The sequence below is a fragment of the Epinephelus lanceolatus genome, chromosome 3 (genome assembly GCF_041903045.1).
Source record: "Epinephelus lanceolatus isolate andai-2023 chromosome 3, ASM4190304v1, whole genome shotgun sequence".
Lineage (NCBI taxonomy): Eukaryota > Metazoa > Chordata > Actinopteri > Perciformes > Serranidae > Epinephelus > Epinephelus lanceolatus.
The window spans coordinates 43,673,565-43,698,384 of record NC_135736.1 but is presented as its reverse complement, the minus strand read 5'-3'; the positions used below and the strand labels follow the sequence as shown (position 1 = coordinate 43,698,384).

Sequence of the window (24,820 nt, the reverse complement as noted above, 5' to 3'; positions counted from 1 at the left end):
AGCTCGAGATGGTCAGACTATGTTTATAGAATCAAATAACGTATTAAAACCAACTTATCGGGGAAAATGAACACTTGAACATAAATTAGCGTGATAATAACTACCTAAAATAACAAAAAACATGTTTGGAGAAATTTTATTTGACGTGTACTTTGAGTTGTTAGCGTCCCTTCGGAGGGAATCACCTTGTTGTTGACAAATACTTCCGGGTAGAAAACCAGCAGAGTTTAGCTACATATGAATATATCACATTTTTCACGTCACTATTTCACCGTTTAGACTAATCTGGTCTTTGTAAAGTCTATAAACACAATGACTGAACAAACATTTCTATTAGACATTGGACATCTACTCTTGTGGCCTAAACTTAAAGAAATAAATGTAAAAATGAGGTGTTTTGCCTAAATTGTAAATGCATTTCAAAAAGACTGTCAGCATGTAATCAGCAGTAACTGTACATTTCCAGTGAAAATAGAAATGTATTTTGAAAAGACACAATGCATGTAACAAGCATAAATTGTCGCACCATCCCAGAATGTCCAAAACTGTTGCAGGAGGCTATAGCACGTCGTATTGTGACGTTTAGGTCCACTGGCAAAGCGCTGGTATTTGATGAGTTGGGATGAGAATGCCTTGCCACATCACATATTGATATTTAATAAAAATGTCAAAGCTATTTTTACAGAGAGATTGCACCATAGGGCCACTTCAAAGTCCCTTCTTTATGCCGCCTTTGCATTTTTACACAGAACCAAACAACAGTGACATTGTGCTGCTCCAGTGTGTGATTTAAGACAGCATACTGGCATTGCAGAATCAAAAGAGGTGTGATGGGCATGACAACAGCAACAGACTCGAGCAAGTCGACATAACATGGCATAACATGGCAATAACAAACATTTACCATCCCTGTTATGTGGTGGTTGATCTCGTCCTGTGCTTGGAGGGTAAGAAGCTCTCTTTCATCCATGTTTTCCCAATTTGCAGACATTTTCAGCCACTCTTCTGCTTTGAGTTAGCTGCCAACTGATATCAGTTACTTTTTAAATCTCAAGCAGTGGGTTGCACACATAACATGTAAAAACATCTTTTTTATACAGACATTGTTTTAGTGCTGTTAGTACCTCTGCTGCCGGCTTAAAGGCGAGACAACTCTGCCCCCCCATTCTGCAGTTGTACCTGTAATACAGAATAGCGAGGCGGCTAAATGGCATGAAATTTCCACCTTGAAGAGGCAGTGTGAAAGGGGCTACTATCTGACAATCTGCCCCCTTTCAGATCTTGTTGATAATATTCTTTTTCAGTACAAGGACATTTCTCTGGTCCATGTTCTAAATAAAATGAAACAAAATACACATAGCATTTAAAAACAGTGCGTCATCTGGAAGACCTTAAATGCAACAAAGACCATGGCCTGATTTCTTTTCTTACCTCACCAAAGGGAAGGACACAAAAAAACAAGCTTTTCAGTTAGTTTTTGTGAAGGAGAAAGTCTGCCAAAAACCCTCACTGTGCACTTGAAAATGGTCCATCTCTGAATAGGAAACTAAAATATTCATTTCAAAGAAGATCAGAGCATTGATAAGTGCTTGTATGCTGGTAAGACAGTCACCTTCAAACACCTGATGCACATTTGACAGTGAGATAAACCCCACATGCGAATATTTCCATTTAAGTGCTGTTGGATTGCTTCAATCAGAATTCCACTAACTGTGAAGACAGTCCAGCATCCATAATTCTGTTTGTGGTGTTGCAGATGGGAATCTGTTAAAAAAACTTTCTAAGTAGAAGCTGCCAATGTCCTCAACATACCAATAAACACACTCCTAGAAACACCAGATCTCACAGCACAGCTTCTGCCTGACACACTCTGTTCTCTCTCAGGCTGATTTCGCTGCTGGTCTTTTCATTTCCATTTGTGGAGGTCGTGTTGAGTTTCTGCTTCACCAGTCCTCAGCTGACATGCTGAGTTCTGTGCTGTTTTCTACACGCAAATGCATGTACACACGCCATCATGTCTCTTACATTTTGTCTTCCTTCTCTTCATACTAAAGCCACACAATCACGAAATGAAAATACCAGCATTGCAGCCTGCTGAGTACTGTTAGAGTACTCGGTTTACTTCTTTGTTAGTTTTCTGATAATTACGTTTTGAATAAACAATCTTAAACAAACTTTTAACATAGAACCATACTTCCCTGTTTCTTTTGTGAGAGAAAGTGTGGAGAAAGCGTGTGTAGATAGTGTATTTTCACATCTACCTGTGAATTCAAGGTTCATTCTGGACAAGCCAGAACTGGTGATTGTTGGAACAGTGGAAAGACCAACCAAGACCGCTTTAAGTTTGAGGAGTGACAAAATTGACATAGGGAGAAAGGTTGGGGTGATAAACAGGTCAGACAAACACAGGACAATCAATACGTTGCACAGTTAAGTTGAGCTACAGTTATAGCTGGACTAGGCCATTTAACTGGACTACTGTCCTTGTCCCAGTATCCAAGCATGAGAGGGGAATCGATTTATTGACCGCAGTGTGTCCGCCTCTGCTACAATACGTGGGTGATATGCCCCCTTTCACCTTGCTAGTACTGGACCTTTTTCCAGTTGACCCATTACACCACTGACTGAACAACTGACAAACAAGTTAGCTACGGTTAGCTAGTGCCAAACTGGTACCATGGTGGACAACTTTAGAGCACTGTACATTTCGTTCATCCATAAAAGCATGGGTCTGGGTGTAGTTATTGCCTTGTTGTTACCGGCTTCTTCTGTTAATGCTTTCAACCTACGGGTCAAAGCCTGGGGTGGAAACTGTGGAGCATGTGCAGAGCACCGAGGCCAGCTCTGGTCAGATTGACTGTGTACATGCAGGAGTTATTTGACTCCCAGTTACATAATCTGGGTGTGTTGGCTCTGCTGCGATGTCATTTTTGGTTTAAAAAAGGGACTCCTGTTGTTTTCTGTGTAGACATGCACAACAGCAGTGGGGAGGTGTGGCTCAGTGGTCACTGCCTTAGGTGTGGAAGATTGGGGGTTTGATTCTTGGTCAGGGTGGGGTGACATAACCAGTCTGGAGCAAGAGTCAGACCGGCTCAGACATCACCCAGACATCTGTCCAGAGGAGTGCAGTCCTAGGAACAGCTAAGATACTGTGCAGAACCTTCAAACTCCCAGGCCTCTGGTAGGGGACCCAAGCTTGGGGAAGACACACCATATATGTTTAAATATATATATATACATTTGTAAGTCAAAATAAATACAAATGCACAGTGCACAAACTGCATTTGATAATAAAAAAAATGACATTCAGCATATTAGCATTCACTTCAGCATATTTTGGAAAGCCCTTGTACCATTTCCCACAGGCAGTCCAGTCATACTTCAGCCACCTTAGTGAGGGATGTCTGGGCTTCTGTGCAGTGCCAGTTAACAGAGGCCAGTACAGGAGAGACACTGTGTTGGCTGTTTTCTTGGCACCAGTGAGGACTCTTGTGATGCCAGTCTTGTGGTGGAGCTACCAGGAGGCACAACTGAATAAAGAGAGCTACAAAATTCAAGACAGGGAGAGAAGCATGTAAACCACTCACCAGATCCCTAAATGACAGAAGATTTTAATTTTGCAACAGACACGAGATAGGAAGAGCTACTGGCTTTTGTCAAATTTTACAGCCAAATCAAAGATGACACTTAGATATGTCTGTGTGTGTGTGTGTGTGTGTAACAGAAACAAAGGACCAAATCAAAAAACTCTCATTTAGTTGAAAAACTTATTTTTCAGACATCCAGTAAAATTTCCAAGCAGTCAAAATTTCAGGCATGAGAGAGATAATACAATAAAGCTTAAGAATCACACACCTAAATCCTCCACTCCCTCTCTATAAAGCCTCTCCCTCCCCTCGTAATTCATCTCAGACAAATGCAGTCTTGTGAAGAACGATGTGTTTGCGTTTGTCTCTGCCACACGTTTAGCAGGACAAGACAAAACACCTCAGTCTGTTTAAATGCAATTACAGTGACTGATGATTCTCAACCTGCACCCCATCATGTCTGTGTGTATCTGTGTCTCCCACTATATCTACACGTGCCAGTGTCTCTGTTTTCTATGCACTCTGCTTGTGTGCGAAGGCGTCAAAGTGTGTATCTAGCTGTGCATGTACTCGCTGATTTGATTGTATGCGCCCACTTTTTCCCGATGATTTTGATGGTTACCTACGGCTGTACGACAGACCGACACGATCACTTCGATTCCTCTGTCCCCGGACGACTTGATTTGTGACAGTTTGTAGGGAACACTCAGTTCTGCTCTGCAAGCTGCTTGTTTGCTGTCAAAGTGATGATTTTGCTGACAGGTGGATGCTTGTGTACAATTGCCAGGATACTGTACTTACACAGATGACAACAGAGGAAACCTCGTAGAAAGTCGTATAGATATTTTTTCTTGCCTTTCCTTCAAATGGTGCTTGAGGATACTTTGTCACAGAGGTTTCAAGTGAATCTAACTGCATGGCTATACCAACAGGTCCTTATATGTAAATGATTATTGTTTTGTTTTGTTTTTATTTCCTGTATGACGGTAATGGAGCTCTGTCTGATCTGCTATATTTGTGGTTGAGGTAAAGGAAAAGTATAACATGTCCCCTTTAAACTCCCTTAACTTATTTTCTGTCATACAAAATGTTAGTGTTCAATGTTTAATTTGAACCTGGCCAAAAAATACTCTCATTGCAAAGCTGATGTCAGCTCATGATGTTTTTATATGGTCATCTACTCAAGGCCAGCCCAGTTTCACTCCCAACTCATCACACTTGGTCAGTGTAGTAAAAAAGAGTGAGAAAGGTCACATGGGATGGGCAGGAGTAGAGGTGAATGGGTCAAACAAACTTTGGACTTTTACCTGCAAGACTGCTGTTTGTTTCCCATGTGAAACCAAAAAAAGAAAAAAAAAATTTTTACCTACTTTTTCAGTTTATTTTAACGAGACTGTGTGCCTCTAACAAGACCTGTGAAAATGTGAAAACAGGAGTTCATTATGAAAAGACAAAATGTATGTAATAAGCGTTAATTGACATGCCGTCCCTGAGCAAACTGATGCTGGAGCGGCACGTCAGGGTCATAGTTTGACACATACGGCCACTGACCAAGCACTGGTATTTGATGCATTGGGTGTGAGAATGTGTCATCCAGGCATACTACTGTAAGTTTTTACATTAGCCTACACTGCTACATGTAGCTACATGCTAATGTCAGGGAAATGTGTTGTGGTTGCCAATGTCAACATCTCATATGTACAGTAAAGTGCAAAGACACTAGTATTGTTGTCAGATACCTTTCAATACAGTCAGCGGTTTGGATAAGTACACAGTGCAAATAGTCATTGTGTGCAGCAGTGTTTGAATGCAATATGGATTGTGTTTATGGAATAGAGGAGATCAAGGACGTGTGTTGGTGGATACATTGTCAGTCTGTATGGTGTATGTCAGTTGGTGTGGCATATGGTCATGTAAATGGCAGGAAATGTAAAGTGGTTGTGTGGTGGTTGATTCTTCCATTTCCTCAAAGATCTGCAGGTATATCTCATAAACAGCCTGCAGCACATGTGGGTTGAGGGCAACAGGTTCAAAACCTGGGTGAAAAGTTCCGCTGGGCTTTATGTGGTAGTGTCACACATTGATAGATATAACCACACAAGTGCAGGTGGGTAAAATTACCTAGGTGAGTACTACTACTACTACGAGAATGTTTGAGGAAATATATGTAAATAAGAACTGCGATAATACTTCAAGTTCAAGTTGTTTGTTGTCAGGGCTCTTGGTGTGCCAGTACCTTTGCCACCTCTTTGCAGCAGACCTTTACGGGCAGTTGTGACTCAGGAGGTAGAGGGGTCAACCACTAATTGGACGGTCAGTGGTTTAAAGTATCCTTGGGCAAGATACTGAGCCCCAAATCGCTCCCCATGGCTATGTCATTGATGTGTGAGTGTGTTTGAATGTTAAAAACTGACAAGCAGGTTGCACCTCGTATGGTAGCCTTGGCCGTAGTGTGTGAATGGGTAAATGTGACAGGTAGTGTGAAAGCACTTTGAGTGGTTGGAAGACTAGAAAGGCACTATACAATATAATTTCCGTTCTCTAGGAGAGAGCTCATTGACCACAAGAGCACCTGTTGCAAAAGGAAAATAAATCTACGAGGTGTGCTATCAATGTGTCAGAGCAGGTAATAGTGACATTCAAATCCTGCAGGGGGCATCATCTACCATTCAAAGACGATCCCCATCCTCTGCTGCCCCTCCATGTCCTCAGCCCTGGCTGCTTCCAACCTGGGCTCATTACGAAGTCGTCAAATAGCAGCGCTTGGGTAGTGACTTATGGTGTCAGACGCCAACGTAGCATCTCTTTTTATGTCGGCAGGATCCACAGCTGGTTGTTGTTATTTTTGTAACAGCACCCAGCAGTGTCTGGGGGAAATGCTGCTGGGACAACAGCGTTTAGTTAAGGGAGTAAAAAGTCCAAGTCCGGCAGGTGGGAGTGGTGTATGGGTCCAACAACCACAGACTTTCACCCAGGAGGCCAAGGTTCACTTCCCATTTGAATATCAAGCCAAACCTTGTTGTTGCATGTCATATGTCGACATGGAAAGTCCATGACCAAATGTAGATATGTGATGAGGTCGAAGTGTGAATGTGTTGCTGCTTCAGCCCCGTCTGTCTCAGCTCTTGCTGTCTGTGCCAACGGCTCAAACTGGTACAACTTTGGACCGCCTTGGTCTTGGCTGAGAGCAGGCTCTAGAGATGAGAAGTTCTCTTCCTCATACGACATGTCTCTCAAAAAAGTGTCTGTGCTGCTTCTTGAGTTGTCGCTCATGGCAAACAAGCTAATTGCTATGCTGGTTTGTGTGTTGATGATGTTGATGCTTTTATTTTTTTTCAACTTCGAAAGGCATTTTTTTAATTTCCAGGCAAGAGGCACGTAGCCAAAATTCTTTGGTTTAGTTACTCTTTAAAACAACATATTTATTGACTTTCTGGTGAGGACAGTCTCTTGGATACCTCTGGGGGTAAGTGGCACACAGTTTTTTGTCGCTTGGATGAACTGACCTGTTTTTTGTCACTTGGATGAACTGACCCTTTAAATTGGCAGTCATCAAGTAAACATGTCGGTTTTCAGCATATTTCAACAGCAAACTGTGCAGCATTTCATTATACCCATAAATAAGCCACTTCTGAGCCAGGCACTGGGCCCTGAGCTGCTCAAGTTGCCAGCAAAGAAGAGGATGGCACTTACACTGGAGAGCTTCCATGTGAGAATGTGCGCATATGTGCAACCATTTCCTCCTTCTGGTATCACTGCAAAAAAAACTAAAGTAGCAATTCATAATGGATTAGTTATTTATCTTAACAGAGTGTTGTACTTCCTAAGAAGTGTCCTTATCCTTTCTTCCCTGTATTGAAGAGGATTGTTTCTTCCAACATGCCTGATGAAATAAGCAATAAATCTTTGCCACCATCCCTTAATCATACTCTTCCCCCTTATCCTCATTTCCATCTAAAGGTCAGCCTTGAAAAAGAGATCCAAACCCCAGCTGGGTTAACCTGTTGGAATGACTTAGAGGTGAAATTAAAACTGATGAATTAATTCATGCTACAGTCCCACTTCTGTTCCACCTTCTCGTCGTTTGCTATCCTCTTTGTGTCTCCGTCTCTCATTTTCCTATCCTCAGACTATTTCCTCTTCTTGCTGCCTCCCTCCCGGGCAAGGAAGTGCTGCTCCCATAGAGCGCTGTTACTTCAACATACCTGCTGAGTAGAGCTGGAGGGGAGAGAGCCTTTGTATGGGTTTTTAAAGTAATTAAGACACAGAGGTATAGCAGACGTGTACACGCACATGCACGAGGGCACGTACCAAATGCACGAGCATGGGAAGTCACTACAAAGATGTACATTTGGATTTAACGTAATCACTGCCAAACATAAGAATCTGGTTGGAGCTGCATACTTAGTATAGAAAATAGAAGATGTACCTCCAGTTAGTTGCAATGTACACTGCTCAGAGTGAAGGCTGAGGATTATTTAGAGAAACTGGGATGTTGTTTAAATATGATTTTTCAATGGTGTGACCAACAGTAACAGTTTCTTCAAAGAAAGATATCTGAAAACTTTTGTCAGTATCAGACAACATGGTGTTTTTATCCTTACTGTGTCAGATTATTGTAGCCACGGCTTGGCTGAGAGACACGGCAGAGTACATGTTGGACTCTGACCCATGGGTGGATTATGAGACAGTGGGCCTCTGGGCACAGATATGCATCTTTTGTGGATTTCTGTGTGTTTGAGGTCTTTTCATGTCTCCTGGTGGTTGTTCCGTGTCTTTTTATAGTTGTTTGGGTCTCTTTGAGGTACTATTACGAGTTTTTTGGTTGTTCTGTTTCACTTTGTAGTCATTGTCTTTGTTTTGACCATTCTTGTGGTTATTTGTGTCTCTGTGCAGATGTCTTTGTGGTCATTTTGAGTCTCTTCCTGGTTGGTTCACATAAATTTAAGTGACATTTTGCAAGTGAGGGCCAGGGGGCCTGACATTTTGGGCCCCTGGGCCAGTGCCTCGTGACCCATCCACACCCTATGCAATCATAGTTGCTATCTTTCCCCCTTTAGCCAAAAAAACCCCCTTAATCTTATGTTAATGCTTTAATTATGTCAACAAGTTATGCCTTCCCAAAAACATCTTCACTGTTATGGTCTAAAACACATTTGGACCTCACAGAGATAGAAGAAAACACACACTGTGCACAGTGGGATGTAACAGGCCCTGCCAGCAGTACGTTCTCTCACTCATACAGTCACTTAAAAGCTACTGAGGAGAGTAGCCTTGGGCACGCCCCTGGGTTGAGTTTATAAGAACACAACTAAGCATGGCTGAGCCTCATCCAGAGACACAGCAGGAACATCAGACTGGAATTGGCTCTCACTGGGGCCGTGGTAATCTAACAAATCCAAACATCATCCTTATTTCGGATTAAGAGCGAACAAGCTGCTGGAGGAACACAGCCTGGTTAGGGCTTTGCCTCAAGAGCTCAGATCTGGTTTTCTTTACTCTTGTGAACAGTGGCGCCACCAGAACTTTTTCATAGGGATGGCCTGATGATGCCACTCAAAATGTTTGAGTTGCACACTAAAACCAAAAGTATGAAGTATAGAGGCTAGTTGTCAAATACACAGCTTTAATTTTAAGGAGTACATTTTGATTGTAATGAACAAAACATTTACTGGGAACAAGGCTTTTCCAGTTAATGGGAGTCTTGTGGGTACGTAGAGAAGTCATTTTCATTCAGATATCTTGAGGTGACAGTTCAAGGGACCCTTTTGAAAACCACCATTCCAGTTTTTCCCTCGCCAAAATGTAGCCTAACTGCGGAGTGTCATTTAGCCCCTTTCAGACAAGACAGCTTGACATGGTTGGTACTGATGGATACCTTAGGTTGTCTACTTTCACAAGATACCGTATCTTTGTTTAGAAAATGAGCGTGCCACAGCCTCTTCAAGACAGTAGTGTCGCCCCTCCATTTATTTTCACCAGGGTATGCCAGTGGGGGGGGCAGCAATTGTACCAGGGTGTTCATGTGCCCCCCTGCTCTCTCAACTCTGTAGCATGTGCATCACTTGCTGTGCTGAACATTCATGCCTGCCTCTGGGGGCTGCTGAAATTTGTACTAGCAAATTTAGGAAATCACAGACTGGAGTAGGTGTAAATGAAGCAGTTTAAGTTTGAGTGGTTAACTCAATTAAGTAAATTGGACATCAATGCAAAATTGGTGATGTTTAATAGTCCATCCAAGGACTTAAAGCATCAGTTCTTTGGGTCCATTTTTTTCAGTAGTGACTAGTTCCAATGGGAATATTCCACAGTGAGATGTGTAGAGCATCCACACTGCTGTTCAGTTTTGTTTCTCTTTAAATTAGATATTTTGAGAACCGAATTTGAAAGTCCTCTCACCTCCATGATCTGATTTTGATTTGATTTTATATCATTTTCTACCTTCTGCCCTCAGTGTGTTCTTACTTGTCTACAATTTCTAGATTGTTGTAGAAGTAGTAGTAGTATTGTTGTGGTGGTGGTGGTGACAGATATAAAAGCCGAATGAAATCAAAGACATCTGGTGTTGAAAAGGTGTTTTCTTGCTTGCTGATTTGGATGGACTGACCCCAAAAGACTGTCCTGTCCACTAAATCAGACTTGTAGTCATGCACTGAATTGCAAAACTATATGGGGCTTTATGTGACTGTGTCAAGGGATGAGGGTAAAAAATGGAAAACATTGTTCAACTGATTCCCTCCTGTTGGTAGCATCATGTTCAGCAGTGACATGCCTGGTTGTTGATGCAGCTGAACCTAAAACTTCTCCTGTCTCGAGCGCTGCACTGTCCCATGATGCTCCACTTGTCTAACAGCTTATATTGGTAAAAACCAACCAGGTCCCACAGAAACACAGCGAGTAGCTGAAAGCACTCAGCAGCTGAAAACTTCCTTTCTGGTCTGCTCTCCCTGTGGGAGTTTGTCTGGTAGACAGCAACAGATGTTGCGTACACTTTAAACAAAACTGGAGAGAATTTAATGTACAGGAAAGAGCTAGAGTGAGAGAGATAGGAAAAGTTGAGCTGAGATGGTGGAGAGACCGGGCTAGGGGGAGAGGAAATGAAATACAAGCAGGAATAACGTTGATTAAATTTGATATTGAATCTCTTGTAAACATCAGTCTGTTATTTAATTTTTAGACTTGATTTAATTACCAAAGTGACAATGTGGTTAAAAGATTCATAACCTTTTATTTCGGAGTATTGAATGATGAAGTACTCCTTTAAAATTAACCTGCAGTATTTGTGCTTAATGCACCTGTCTTTTTTTTTACTGTCATTAATTCTAAATGGAGTTGTTTTTGTTTTTTCAGTAAAAGAAAAACAGTTTTTTCATGCGCCATTCATAAGCAATGACAGATAAGCACCCATTAATTGTAATGGAAGTAGAGAGACAGGTGACAGAGCAAACGTGGGTGAGCAAGAAATCCAGAAAGAACATTTAGTCACACAAAAATAATGTAAGCATGGAGACTAACAGGAGACATAAACTAGAGAAAATCACAACGAGACAAGAAAAGAGAGGTACTTTTCTGTACTGTATGCACAGGATTTGAAGGACTGGTGCTGCAGTTTCTTGAAGGCTTGAAAGGAAAAAGAGAGGAGACAGGAGCAAGAAAAATGGATTTGAAGGAACGGTGCAGCAGCTTTGAAGGTAAAGAAGGCAGACTGGCTTGTTGGCAGGCTGGAATACAAAGATAGCGCTATTAGACATAATTCTCAGCACTGTGTCTGTGGTGTTTCCCACACTTGTACCTGACTGGACAACTGACTAGCCAGCGAATGGGATGGTTGACTGATCCATGTATTGACCTACAGTACTGTCTGTCTGACTGGCTGGGTATTTGTGGCGTTCTCTTTCGAGATCAGTCAGATGTTCACTCACTTTCCATATAGCTGCTTATCCTGTGAGAGGTCGTGGGCAACCTAGAACCTATCCCAGATGACACTGGGCAAGAGGCAGGGTTCACCCTGGACAGGTCGCCAGACTATCACAGGGCTGACACATAGAGACAGACAACCAGAGCAACAGTATAGAATTTTTTCACATTGTTAGCTTGGTTTTATTCTCCACGGTTCAGTCGTTCAGTTCATGATCTGGAAACCATCATCACCAAAGTGTAATTTATTCCGATTTACCAGCATGGTAAGTGACAGGTGAAAAAAGTGCCGACTCTCCAACTATGAAGCAGTAGAGATCAATTATTTCTATCCCTTTAGTCCCTAAGGGTCAAGAATCACAGTGTTTTTTATAAAATTAATCCATGTTGTTAATATTGTCGTGAAGTCCATTACTAACTGTGTGCTAACTTCGTTCGTCAAACAGGCCGCAGCTTTTCTGACATAAACAATATTTTCTTGTTCTCCTGTGTTGTGTTGTTGGGTATGTTTGTCTTTGTTATCTTACTGGTTAAAAAAGCAAAAGTGTCCTCAAGCTTTGCTTTGTGTTTTTCAACCTGGAACAGCTACTGGAGTACAGTATACACTCCCAGTTAGTGAGGTCAGTGGGCTGTCATGTATCTTAGCAGCCACCATATTGCGAACTTTGAAGGTCTTTTTCACAAAAATCATGGCTCAGTGACAGTCAGTATGTAATGTGACACATTTTGCACAAGGTTTGAAGTACAAAGAGAATACTGATATCATTTAGAATCTCCCGTTTCCAGCAAAATATCAAACTCAATGTGTTTCAGGGTCAAGTGACTGAAAATGACAAAGCAAGTCACATTTGATTGGCTGTCTGTTGGGTCTGCGGAGTGAAGGACTGGATTGATTGACTGGCTGACAAACTGAGAAGCTGGCTGGATGGCCAGCTGATCTTTGGTCTGTCTGTCTGTCTGTCTGTCTGTCTGTCTGTCTGTCTGTCTAACTGACTGATGACGGATTTTGTGGATGGTCTGTTGGATTTCTGAATCACTGTTCGACCGCTTGACTGGTTCACAGACAGACTTTGGAAAAATCTGTTTGGTGTCATGTTTTAAGCATTTCCCTCTGTCTGTACTGTCTCCGTTTTCTGCCTGCTGTCTCTATTTCTTTCTTTTTTACTCAGTAGAAGGGTTCATGACCTGGTCTCAAGGGTAACCGTGCTACTCTTGTCTTCCTTGTTGTTATCCTGTCCTCAACTCTTACAGCTCAGACTCTGGGCAAAGCTTCCATTCCAGCAACTTCTACCCTGACTTTAATATCAGCCCAACTGCAACCTTAACTTTTAACCCACTACCAGAACTTAACAGTCATGGTGTGATGGTCAGACATTTGTCCCAACATTTCCCTCACACTAACAGTACAGAAATAAATTGCTCTTTATAATTGAAATTTAAAGTCTATTTCGTAACTTTTGTGCATTTTTCAGCTTTCACTTCATCTTAAACTCCCTCAGGAAACTTAATGGAGTCGTTCCTATTTTCTGGTAGATTGTGCTGTCAATCAGGCCCACACTGGCTGAATGGAACGGGTGGATAGAGTTCAGTTAATATGGATAAGAAAAGGAAGGTAGCAATGAGGAGGCAAATGATCAAGTCAAACTGTATGTCAGAATACAGATGACAGTCATTCACTCTGTGCCAGGGCTTTACTTCTCTGCGCTTCACAAGAATGCTTCTTAGCTGAAATCATTCACCCTTGGGCTGAAAATGGAGCATCCAATTATTTGAATGTTTAATGCAAAACATGAGTGATTCTTTAATTATTTGGGAAAGAATTGTAACTCCCGACCATTTTTGCTCAAGGGAAACTTAGATGTTTAGTTTTAAGCAACAGAAGATGTCTTGTATCTTGAAATGTGTGGATTTGTGGGGACAGTCAAAAGGGGTACACAATGGATCCAGTGCAGCCATTTAATGAAGAACCAGTAAACTGTTGCTGCCTGACAACTATAAAGCCCCATTTCCACCGAGCAGTACGTTACACTACAGCCCAGTTTGGTACGTTTTTTTTCTGTTTCCACTGAGAAAAGTTGTGGCTGGTTCCAATGGAACCGTCCCCATATTTGGTCCCCCCTCTGTTGGGGTACCTAGCACACAGATCTGGTACTAAAAGGTGGAGCTGTGAACACTGCAGTCTGTTGATTGGTCAGTAGAAGATGGTCACTCTGCTCAGGGCTGAGATGTAGCTGGTTTTGAGGCTCATATAACCCCTGTTCCTGGAGAGTTTTACCTATATTAGTAAAATATAACTTTAAAAAAAGGATTTTTTTGCTGCCTCTCGCAGCAGCTCGAGTTGGAGAAAAATCTTTGCCATACATTTACTTCAACTTGACAACTAAACTGCTAGTTTCTCCTGTTCTCCACCGGCGAACACCTGTCTGATCTGAGCTCATCTACTAGTGTTGTGTCGTTCACGAACGAATCGTTCAAAAGAACGAATCTGTTGAGTGAATGTACTGAACCGAATCACTTCTGGAACTGATTTGTTCATTGCTCAGTTCAGTTGAGCTCAGGAGCGAGCGTGCAGGCCGGGAGTGGAACTGCCGATTCGGTCTGTGCGAAAGATTAATCACTCGCGGGTCGTGAGGCAGCCAGGGTGCAGGGAGGGACTGCCTCCCGCGTGACAAATCACTCGGTGAACGAATCACTCAGTGAATGAATCACTCGGTGAGCAAATCACTTGGTGAATGACGTAACCCCGATCCCTGAGTGATTCAAATCATTTCTTCTCAGCGATACACTTTCATAGGGACCGTTTTCTCCAAGCTAACAGCTAATGTAGCCAGGAGTCAAGCCATGTGAACACAATCACGCACCCATTGTTTTAACAGACTTAGCTTCCAGATAAACAAACTTAAAACATGAGGCTGGCCAGTAATGAGACTCTCCAGTGCAGGGCAGATGCAGCAGCAGCTCAGACGTGTATCAGTTCAGTGAGTCGGACTACGCAGTACAGTCAGGGCTCCTCCTGCCAAGCACTGAACAATTCGGTGAACGAATCTTTTGAATGAATCTTTTTAATGAACTGATTCTAGTGATTCAGTAACAAATAAAGAACTGCTTTGCCCATAACTATCATCTACCATCACAATCACACTCTTTCCCTCACTCAACTGGCACACACTCCCACTCACACTTGCCACACCCATAATGAGTGGGTGTGTAAATTATATTGTGTGTACTCATATCAAAACAAATAAAGCTATACAGCCAATGGTGTTGCTTTCATATGGCACTCTTTCTGTTGTGCCTTTCCTCTGTCCACCAACGTGCTAAAAGGCCTGATGATCTTACAGGCCACTGCCAACAATTTACCCACATATGGCAGGTGGTGGGTGCTAATTTCAGACCCTGCCCCATCACTGTCACCACTTTGATGTTCCCTTAACTTTTCATGTCGTGTCAATGTCTGATGAAAATTCCAGTTTGTCCAGTTGATTATGACTAGAGACTAATGACACTCCCATCAGCCTTAACTGCACTTTGTGTTTTGTGCTAATTAGAATATAGTGTCAATCTGTGTTATCAGTTTAATGGAAATTTAGACGTGTGTTTGATGTTTTATGCTCTGTTTTTAGCAAAAGAAAAAGAAACTTTGATGCTTACTATTCAGTGGAGCTATGTTTTTGCAGTGAATGTCTTTAAAAATCTTGCATGTCAATCAAACAGTGCCTGTGAGGTGTATGTTTCTGAAGATAATGTAGTTTTTTGTGCAAGTAGACAGTCTATTGCACCACAAAGGCTATTATCAGCTGATGATATGAAGTGTTATAATGTTAAAGATTTCATCACCCTGAATCCCTGTTGAACCAACTATTGATAGAACATGAAAAAGGACATTTAGTCATGAAGCACTGCAGATTATTACATTCAACATCACTCTGAGATTCATAAAATCCTACTTTATCCTGTGATTATCCAATGAGGACAAGAAAGCACACGGAGAACAAACCCGTTCCTCTCAGGGGCCCTCAGCCTCTGAGAAGAACGGCCCTGTACTTTGGGAACTTTCCGTTTGTTTCTGTGACCTGACATCATTAGTGTTGTTTGTCAGATGCAAAGCTTTAATTAAAGCCGAGCTAACAGGGACAATAATTAAACACAAAGAGAGCCGGGTTTGGAGAAGAAAGGGAGGGGGGAAATAAGGCTGTCTCTTCCTCTGGCTTCTCGTCAAAATAAAACCAATGGCAAGAATGTGATAAAAGCAGCGAAGGGGGGGATGTGATAGCACACAAAAGGTGTCAGGTTGTGTTTTGGCGATGAAGCATATTCATTTGTGTTGCTAGTTGAAAGGCAGCAGAGATAAGCAGCCTTAAAACAGTGCTGGCAGAGGAAAGAAAGGGACAGAAAAGAGAAAGAAGTCGACAGACTGATGAAAAGAAATATCAAGATGGAGAGAGAGACAGGGGACTGACCCAGATGATGAGACAGACTGGGATAGTGTGGTCAGGATCATTACAGCACTATAAATAAAAAATACAGTGCTGATATTAGCTGTTGTGACTGGACTCGGCAGTAAACAACTAGCTTTGAAATGAGACTTGACTGACTCGTCTTTCATGTTTGCAGAGCACAGTAAATACCATGTCAGGGTAGCAGTCATGTCGTATCAGATATGCTGTAAATATGAGCTGCCGGAGGGGGAAAACAGCCTAACAGTAATCACAAGCAAGACACAGTGATTTTTTTGTGGTTTCCAAAATCTTCTTAAATTGCTTAAGTGTGCCAGAGACTTTGCTACATTCCCTTAAACCCCGCTGAAAACAAGGACATGGATGATTGTATCACCACATCATGACACAAGACTTGGAGTTGTCTTCAAAGCGCGAGAAGAGAAGGAATTCAGAAGCGGGATGAAAGAAGGAGAATGAGTATCTGTATCAGTGTGAGCGTGGCCGTTATGATCAATGTCCAAATCATTGTTTGATAAATAATTCAGTTTGTTTGCTTCTTTTCATCACAACATGCCATGAACCAACACTCACATTCACACATATGTGCTCTACTTCACAGCAGTTCAATCGGCGGAATGAATCCGCTTCAGAGCCGTATACATTACAAATGATTAATGAATGACTTTCATAATTATCTAGGAGAAGAGGGGTTACTGCAGCTGTTGTTCCACTGAACTGACGCTGTAAATTGCTTTTTTTGTGGGTGTTTTATTCGACACGCACGTAAGGATGACAACGGTCCCGGGTCAAAGGCAAATTGAAGGCCTGTGGTGGAGGAATTGAATTGTCAATATCAATTTCATGGAACAATTTGAAGAGAGGACTGAGAGCTGCTCGGGGTGTGGTGTGGCAGAAATGAGAAGTGACTGGGAGGCTAACTGAGCTGCAAGTCGGGATGGAGGACGAGGAGGAAGAGGAGGAGGAGGAGGAGGAGGAGGACAGGCTATTAGAGATGGGCTAGTTTAACAGCGGCATCCAAAGTTGGCTCCCATTACTCCTCAGTAGATTGGGTCGCAGCATGTCATTGCTTCATTTCTTGTAGGTTATGTTTTCTTCATCTGGCTGAGATAACCTAAAAAGCACAGAGGGGGAATTTATTTGGAAGTGAGATAGAATACTTAAAAAAGAATCCATCCCTCAGTTGTTCTTAGTATCAATTCCCTGTCATTCATGTTGTGGTTAGATAACTTTTCCCTGGGAGGGAATCAAAACTTTGGAAACAAATTAAAAGAGTCGGGGCTGTGGTGATGAGATACATAATATTTTATGCTGGATTAGAGCCTAATCCACGGTTAATCCCCTGAGAAAGGTAAATAGCTAAATGTCAGCGAGTATCCTGTTAAAACATGCAAATTACAACAGCCTCCTGTTTGCCACTTAGCCCATCTTCCTGTTCTCACCCCTATATAACTGCAGCTATTAAATTTTTATTGTTTCATTATGCATCTCAAAGTTGAAATAATAGAACCGCAGCCGCAAGCTGGCGAACCTTGTAAACAATGACGAAACCAAAGAAAAGCGGTGTTGCTTTCATAGTCCCTGCAATTTCCATTTTTATTGGTGCATCATATGCTAATGTCTCAATGGAAGAGCTGCAATTTATTCTCATACGGGGCTGTTATTTTCACGAACGTGAACAATTACAGAACATAAAAACCCTGGTTTAATTTGAAAAGTCAAAATATATTTCTCTGGGCTTTATTAAGACTTAATGAAATAATCATGGCAGTTAATGGATTTATTACTGTGGTGCATTACCTTGAAGGGATTGGGTAGCATGGGTATTAGATTCATATACCTTTTTTTTTTTACACTGTGCTTTTAGAAATGAGACCTAAACTCAATTAATTCAAAACCATCTGGGGATATGTGAACTGTATTACAATTTTCTGCATACTCTTAATCATTTTGTCACTATCATTATTAATGTTAATACTCTCCCCTCCCCTCCCTCTCTCTCTCTCTCCCCCTCCTTACCTATTTCTCTCTCTATTATATAGGCCTTCTGCCTTTCTCTGGGAAGGAGTATATCCTCATCTGTCTTGTCAAGGCGTACGGTTGTCAGGGGCCATGAGTAGCTGCTGGAATGACAGTCTCCAAAACCCTTTGACGTGGAACACCTAAAATGGGGACAGGACATGCTGCAATGCTGCAAGCTCAGCTCTAATCACCGTGAAGACGCCCTTCCGTTCACCTTTCTCTCTACTTAGATTTGGCCTGCTTGCCCCTGACCTGCAGCCCTTCCTGATTTGAAACTGCTGCTCGCTGCCTCCCTCCCTCCAGCTCCTTTCTGTTCCTCCTTTCTACTGAGGCGATCTCAAACAGTCCTAATCCAAACCATGGCCAGCAGACTCCGTTTGTCCTCCCTGTTTCTCTCCCTCCTGCTCCCTGCACTGTTACTCCTCCACCTGCCCGGCATGGTGAAAGGGGACTGCTGGCTGATAGAGGGGGATAAAGGCTACGTTTGGCTGGCTATCTGCAGTCAGAACCAGCCTCCATACGAGACCATCCCCCAGCACATCAACAGCACGGTCAGTATGAACTTATCTATCTGTAGGCCTTTAATACCACCACAGCAGCCACCTCTATTAAACCATATGCCTTCATGCATTCTGAGCTATGATGGTGTCAGCCACAGAGCACATGCCATTAATAGTGATAGTGGCTTTTGCAAAGCTGCAAGTGATCTTATGTTCACTCAGTATAATACTTGTGATTTATTGTTTGATTGTTATGATTGTGATATGGCCATAACTGAGTATTCCTTATGTAATTTAATCATTTTGAGATTATAAATCTGCATGTTGCATTATTCTTAATCAAATTCACTTCCAAGGTTACATTCAATTGTCCACTGAAGGTGACAATAGCAGCAATAAGAAGCTGTATTATAATTCTAAGTGTACTGAAATTCTTGTGACCCAAAATTAATGGTTTTGTTACTTTTGGACAAACAGACTAACGTATCATCTGCCACAAACCATGGCAAAAGTGCAGACGTTGCAGTAATGCGCCTGGCCATGATTTAACTGCTGTTGACTTGGCAGCTAAAGGCAAGCACAAATGAGAGAAGACCCGAAACTATTCAGAGTTATCTCAAGTACAGCTTAATTCTCTAAAATATATGTAGATGATGGTCCCTGCTCCATCTATCTTTCAGCTAAGGTCTCCTTGGCCTTGAAAATGTTGAAGAATTCTGCTGTTAGCTATTCTAGATCTGCCTTAATTATATCTCCAAGACAGGTTGAATTAGCTAATGTTTTGTGCCAATGCTATTTGTTTATGTAGTGGCCTGCTGTTATATATTACAATATAAGTGCTAAGTATTTCAGTTACCATCTGATATGTGTTGCATAACTGATTAAAACTGAAAAATAATACAGTTGGGTGCTTTAAGAAGGCTGTATATGACATACAAGGCATATCTATGATTTAGTCTGAGCTGTGATTGACTGCACATGGTTCTCAACATGTAAGAGGCTGAGCTGGCAGCTAGCAGCTAACGGTGCTAATAGTGCGACCAGGGTGAGCATTTTGTTTTGTGACAACGCTACTGTGGTTATCAGCAGTAACTGCTCACTAATCACTGTGTGAGCACAGTGCAGATTGGTGCCGATTAGCAAGCCAGTGGAATACTCACACAGAGATCCACATGCACTTACGTGCATCAGACTGTATACCATAACAATGACCAGAGAAGCTTGAATTACAACACACAGAGGGAATGTAACTCCATTCTTTGCCGAGGACGCCATTACTCAACTAACCTTTACACAGCAAATATTTGTTTGTACCTGCAAAATGCCTGTGTGTTGTACACAGAACTTTTAATGTTAACAAGCAACTACATTCCACTCCTAGTATCAACATTTACCAATTCTAGATATCTCAGGCGGGATGCTCAGCTGCCTGCAAACAGGCTGGGATTAACTAAAGGAATTTTGACCAGATGTATAATTGGGAAAATACTCATTAGGTAACAAACTTGTATATTTCAAAGTGCAATATGCTCTAGGCAGCTATTTTGACAAAGAGTTAGGTCTTCCTCTATGGCTACCAAAGGGTGCAATGCATAATCATCATCATCTCAAAATCATCTGCTTTCTCGTCTTCCATAGGTTCATGACCTGAGGCTGAATGAGAACAAACTTAAGGCTGTGCTTTTTACCTCCATGTACCGCTTCACAAACCTTACCGACCTCAATCTTACCAAGAACGAGATCAGCTACATTGAAGATGGGGCCTTTGCTGGACAGGCAAACCTACAGGTCTGCATCCAAGAACACAACTCTGTTTTTTATATATTTGTTTATTTCTAATTTAAAGTTTCACAAAACTCTAGTTTCCAAGTTTATGCAGTTACAGCAATCTGACTGAGTGATGGGTCTAGTCTTCATAATGCATATCCTACTAAAGGATATTGAAAGAGAATACCTTAAAAGACATGCAGCAAAATTTTAACAATTAGTTTTGTTGTGTCATGTTTTATTAAAAATTTCAAGGGGTTACTCTTTCTTTTTGTCTCAGGTTCTCCAGCTCGGCTACAACAAGCTGACTAACCTGACTGAGGGCATGTTGAGAGGTCTGGGTCGAATGCAGTGCCTCTTCTTGCAGCACAACCTTATTGAGGTCATTGCCACCAATGCCTTCTGGGAGTGCCCCAGCCTCAGCAGCCTGGACTTATCTTCCAATAAGTTGTCCCGTCTTGACCCATCTACCTTTACTGTCCTCACCAGGCTGATGGTATGTGAACTAGCAGGAAACCCCTTCCACTGTGGCTGTGAGCTCTACAGCTTTCTTACCTGGTTGGACTCTTTTAACAATGTCACCCACACCTACGACCGCCTTCAGTGTGAAACCCCTCTGGAAATGACTGGTTATCCACTTTTGAGCCCGCTGCCCGGACATGGAAGAAATGCCCGTTACACTCTTTTATCCATGTGTCGCGATGGTGTGATAATTCCAGGGATGACCTCCCAGACGCCAGATCAAGATGGTTCAGGCATGGGTTTGGACAACCCAGATCAAGGTCTGTACCATCAACCAACCATATCGTCCACAGCTGACCCCACCTACAGCCATCAGATTTCCATGAAGCTTCACAGTGTCTCCCTCTACACCGCTTCTGTAGTTGTGCAGATACCACGACCATTCAATAAGATGTACATCCTCTCCCAGTACAACAACTCTTGTGCTGAGGATATCAAGCCCCTTAAAATGACGAGGGAGACAGTCAAATTCGACCAACTAAAACCACACACGAACTACACTTATTGTGTGGCTTCTCTGATCAAATCTCATCGCTACAACCACACCTGCCTGTCCTTCACCACAAGAGCTGTGGAGCCAGGAGACCAGCGAGCCAAACCATCCACAACTACCCACTACATCATGACCATCTTGGGATGTCTGTTTGGCATGGTCATTGTGCTTGGATTGGTCTATTACTGTCTCAGACGGCGACGCATCCAGGAAGAGAAGCAGAAAGCCATAAGCGTGAAGAAAACTATTTTGGAGATGAGGTACTAGACAGTTTTTAATATTTGTTACAACCTTATCGCCAGGAAAAAATGCCGGCATTCTGTGTTGCTGCAAACCACAGATACGTTCCATTTGCATCTTATTATTTAGCAGATTCACTCAAACTTTATTTTTCAACAAAGCTGTGGTTAACGTGTGGTTAGGTCCACATGCAGAAATCACTTCGTTGTGGTTAGAAAAAGATCATGTTTTGGCCTAAAATACCCAGGTTGAAGTGGAAGTCTTGAGAGCCAAATTGAAAACTTTTTTTTTATAACAATGAATTGTTGAAGAGCCACTTCAAAGACAGTAACTGCATCTGACATGTTCAGCCACAACAGAAATGACAACTACTGTATCCCTTGGGTAAAATTTATTTCTTTGGAACAATTTATGCTAACGCCATCAGTCCATTAGTTGTTTTGCTGCATTGCTTTTTGATATGAAATCCTGAAAAGCCTCATTTATTCTAACTACAAACAATTTCCCCCAAACCACACTCTTTATCGAATGCCATGCTATTTTTCATAGTAGCTTTGAGCTTTAATTAAAACAGCAAGGATTCTGTCACCCATGGCATCACTGAGAGGACATATTAAATCTAATTAACTTTTAAAACGTAGTAGGTCCAACAAAATTTTGCACTAATTGCTTTTTAGGATAATGTGCAAAATGTTGTACACAAAAATGAGATGAGATAATGAAACTATGATTTGTGTTAAAGAGAATGTGTCCCTCTTCAGGTATGGCCCAGAGGCTGCTGCGGCAGTGGCCAAAGACCCAGGTGCCATGCAGCGTCTCCAGGAGCAGGCTCATCACCAGCACCACCATTCAGGAGGAGCAGGAGGCAAGCTGCCCCAGTCTGCCTCCTCTAGCACAGGCATGCTCCACGGCTCAGCCAACACTAGTTCTTCCCGCCTCTCCACCTTGCCGCAGGTGGAAAAAATGGCTACTGCCTTCTCTGAGGCAATGGGTGGCAAGGGCAACTACATGGATGTGAGGACGGCGGGAGTGGTGGGGGAAGGCAGGGAGGGAGGGGTGGGAGCTGGAGGAGCGGTGATAGGAGGGGACGTAGTTGTGGATATGCGAGGTGGGGCTGAGAATGGGACAGAGGCTGGGGAGGATTCAGATGACGATGGCCGTGGCTCAGCATCAGAGATCTCCACCATCGCCAAGGAGGTGGACAAGGTGAACCAGATCATCAACAACTGCATTGATGCCCTGAAGCTGGATGCCTCCGCTAATGTTGTAACCACAGCTGACAATGGCAACTCTGTGTCCTCCGCCCAGCCTCCAGCTTGCATTGTGTCCCTTCCCCGTAACCTCCTGCCTCTCTCTCCAGGCCACCCTGGAGATCAGATCATGGCCTCCTCTCCAAAGGTGCATCCAAAGTCTCACCCCCAGCCTCATCCTCAGCCACATCCTCAGCCTCATCCTCATCCTCAGCTACATCAGCCACCTCACCCTCCTTCCATGGCCCCAGTGCCCCTGGTAATGCCCCTATCTGAGCGGCCGGGCATTAGTGGTGGGGGGTTCCTCTCCCCTCCTTACCGTGACCCACCCCCAGCTAATGCAGTGCGGCCCCTCCAGAGGCAGTTGAGTGCCGACACTGCTGTGGTGAAGAACCGTTGTGGTGCCCCTGCTGCAGGATCTGTCAAAAGCAACAGGGTGTACAGTGTGGATATCCCTGAGCAGCGCAGTGATCCTCCCAAGTACCCAACAGAAAAGAGTAGCCCTGTGGGTTGTAGTGGAGGTGGTGGAAGTGGAGGAGGTGGTGGAGTGGGGGGCTGCAACGGGAATGGGATGGGAAACATAAATGGTGGCGGGGTGAGTGTGAATGGGGGCGGAATGGCATGTAATAATGGAAGTGGGGGTGGAGGTGGAGGTGGGGGTGCAGTGGTTGGCCCTGGACAGCAGCAGCACCACTTGGAAGTTCAACCAGACTACCACAGCTCTGAGCACCGCCACTCCTTTCCTGCACTCTACTATGAGGGCGGCAACGACTCTCCCTCTCCGGCCCAAAAGGCCTCATTCCTCAAGCCACTGGGCCGCACCAAGAGGGATGCCACAGCCACCTACTCCCAGCTCTCACCCTCTCGCCACCACAACTACAACTCTGGCTACTCCTCCAGTCCAGAGTATTCATCTGAGAGCACACTGCGGATCTGGGAGCGATTCCGGCCTTACAAGAAAAGCCCCAGAGAGGAAGCATCTTATATAGCGGCAGGCCATGCCCTACGGAAGAAGGTGCAGTTTGCCAAGGACGAGGACCTTCACGACATTTTGGACTACTGGAAGGGGGTTTCAGCCCAGCAGAAGCTGTGAGCCAATGAAGCTAAGTTGAATGCTGTAAGGGAGATTGTGAGGTTGGATGCCAACAGCAGACTAATAAAGGGGAATAGATGTTAATGTAGCAAGACGGATGATGAAGTTTCCTCTGAGCTGTCCAGTGACATGGGTCAATCCCCTGCTGGATCCAGAGTTGATTGGGTGATTTTTCTTTGGATCTGATTCTATGATAATCCATTGCCTTTTTAAGAGGTTGTTTCTGAGGTTGGCTGTTTTCACCACAATACTGAGTGATAATTGACCAGAATCAAGCTGACCAGACTACCTCATGCTGGGCACTTTGGTCCTCGCAGGCTTCTATAGACCCGCTGAATCCCCACTAATGAGCAAAGAAAAGGTGGTAACAAGCAAATGTCTTCTACCTCATTACTGGTACACTGTAGCTCGACTATCTCACCAGAAGCAGCCCCATTCATGACTTAAGCCCCCCAGTCCCCCACCCCTTCTAATCCCATCAAACCACCATTCACAAAACAATCATTCCACTGCACCGCCACCACCTGCTCTCCTATAGAAGCATCATTTAGGGAGATAATGAGGGAGGGAGCAGGATGAGGAATTAGGTGCATTTGTTTTAGAGTAGCCTGAATCTCCCTCTTTGGGGGAGGACATTAAGTGATACTTATTGGCCTAATTGTTCTTCCTGGCAATTAGCCAGTGTAAGAATAGGTCGGGGAGGCTCTGTGTTCAGCATGCTTATCGATTCGAAACACCTAACTACATATGTTCAACAGAGTGTGGGCACGCATATAGTTTGTGCATGCTTGTGTGAGTGATTGTGTGTGTGGGTGGAAGAATACGTTCGGGGCAGAGTTATCCATTATTCTCAGTTTCCTCTACGGTAGCAAAGTGGATAGCTTGGTGGAGATGCTTTGCATGTAGATAACAGTCAAGTTGGGGAGTTGTGTATGTGTGTGTACATGAATGTGTTTGGCCCAGCCTGCCTGT

The 24,820-nt window shown here is 43.2% G+C and overlaps 1 protein-coding gene across 1 annotated transcript in view; it reads left to right on the top strand.

Moving 5' to 3' along the window:
- LOC117255903 (protein phosphatase 1 regulatory subunit 29-like) overlaps window positions 1-23,934 on the top strand; it is an 88,059-nt gene extending 64,125 nt beyond the window's left edge. The window contains exons 3-6 of the mRNA XM_033625143.2: window positions 18,004-18,534; window positions 20,122-20,271; window positions 20,531-21,525; window positions 22,267-23,934. Coding sequence (XP_033481034.1) covers window positions 18,343-18,534; window positions 20,122-20,271; window positions 20,531-21,525; window positions 22,267-23,848 — 2,919 coding nt within the window. The 5' untranslated portion in view covers window positions 18,004-18,342 and the 3' untranslated portion in view covers window positions 23,849-23,934. The remainder of the gene's footprint in view (window positions 1-18,003; window positions 18,535-20,121; window positions 20,272-20,530; window positions 21,526-22,266) is intronic.
- Window positions 23,935-24,820: the final 886 nt, after the last annotated feature.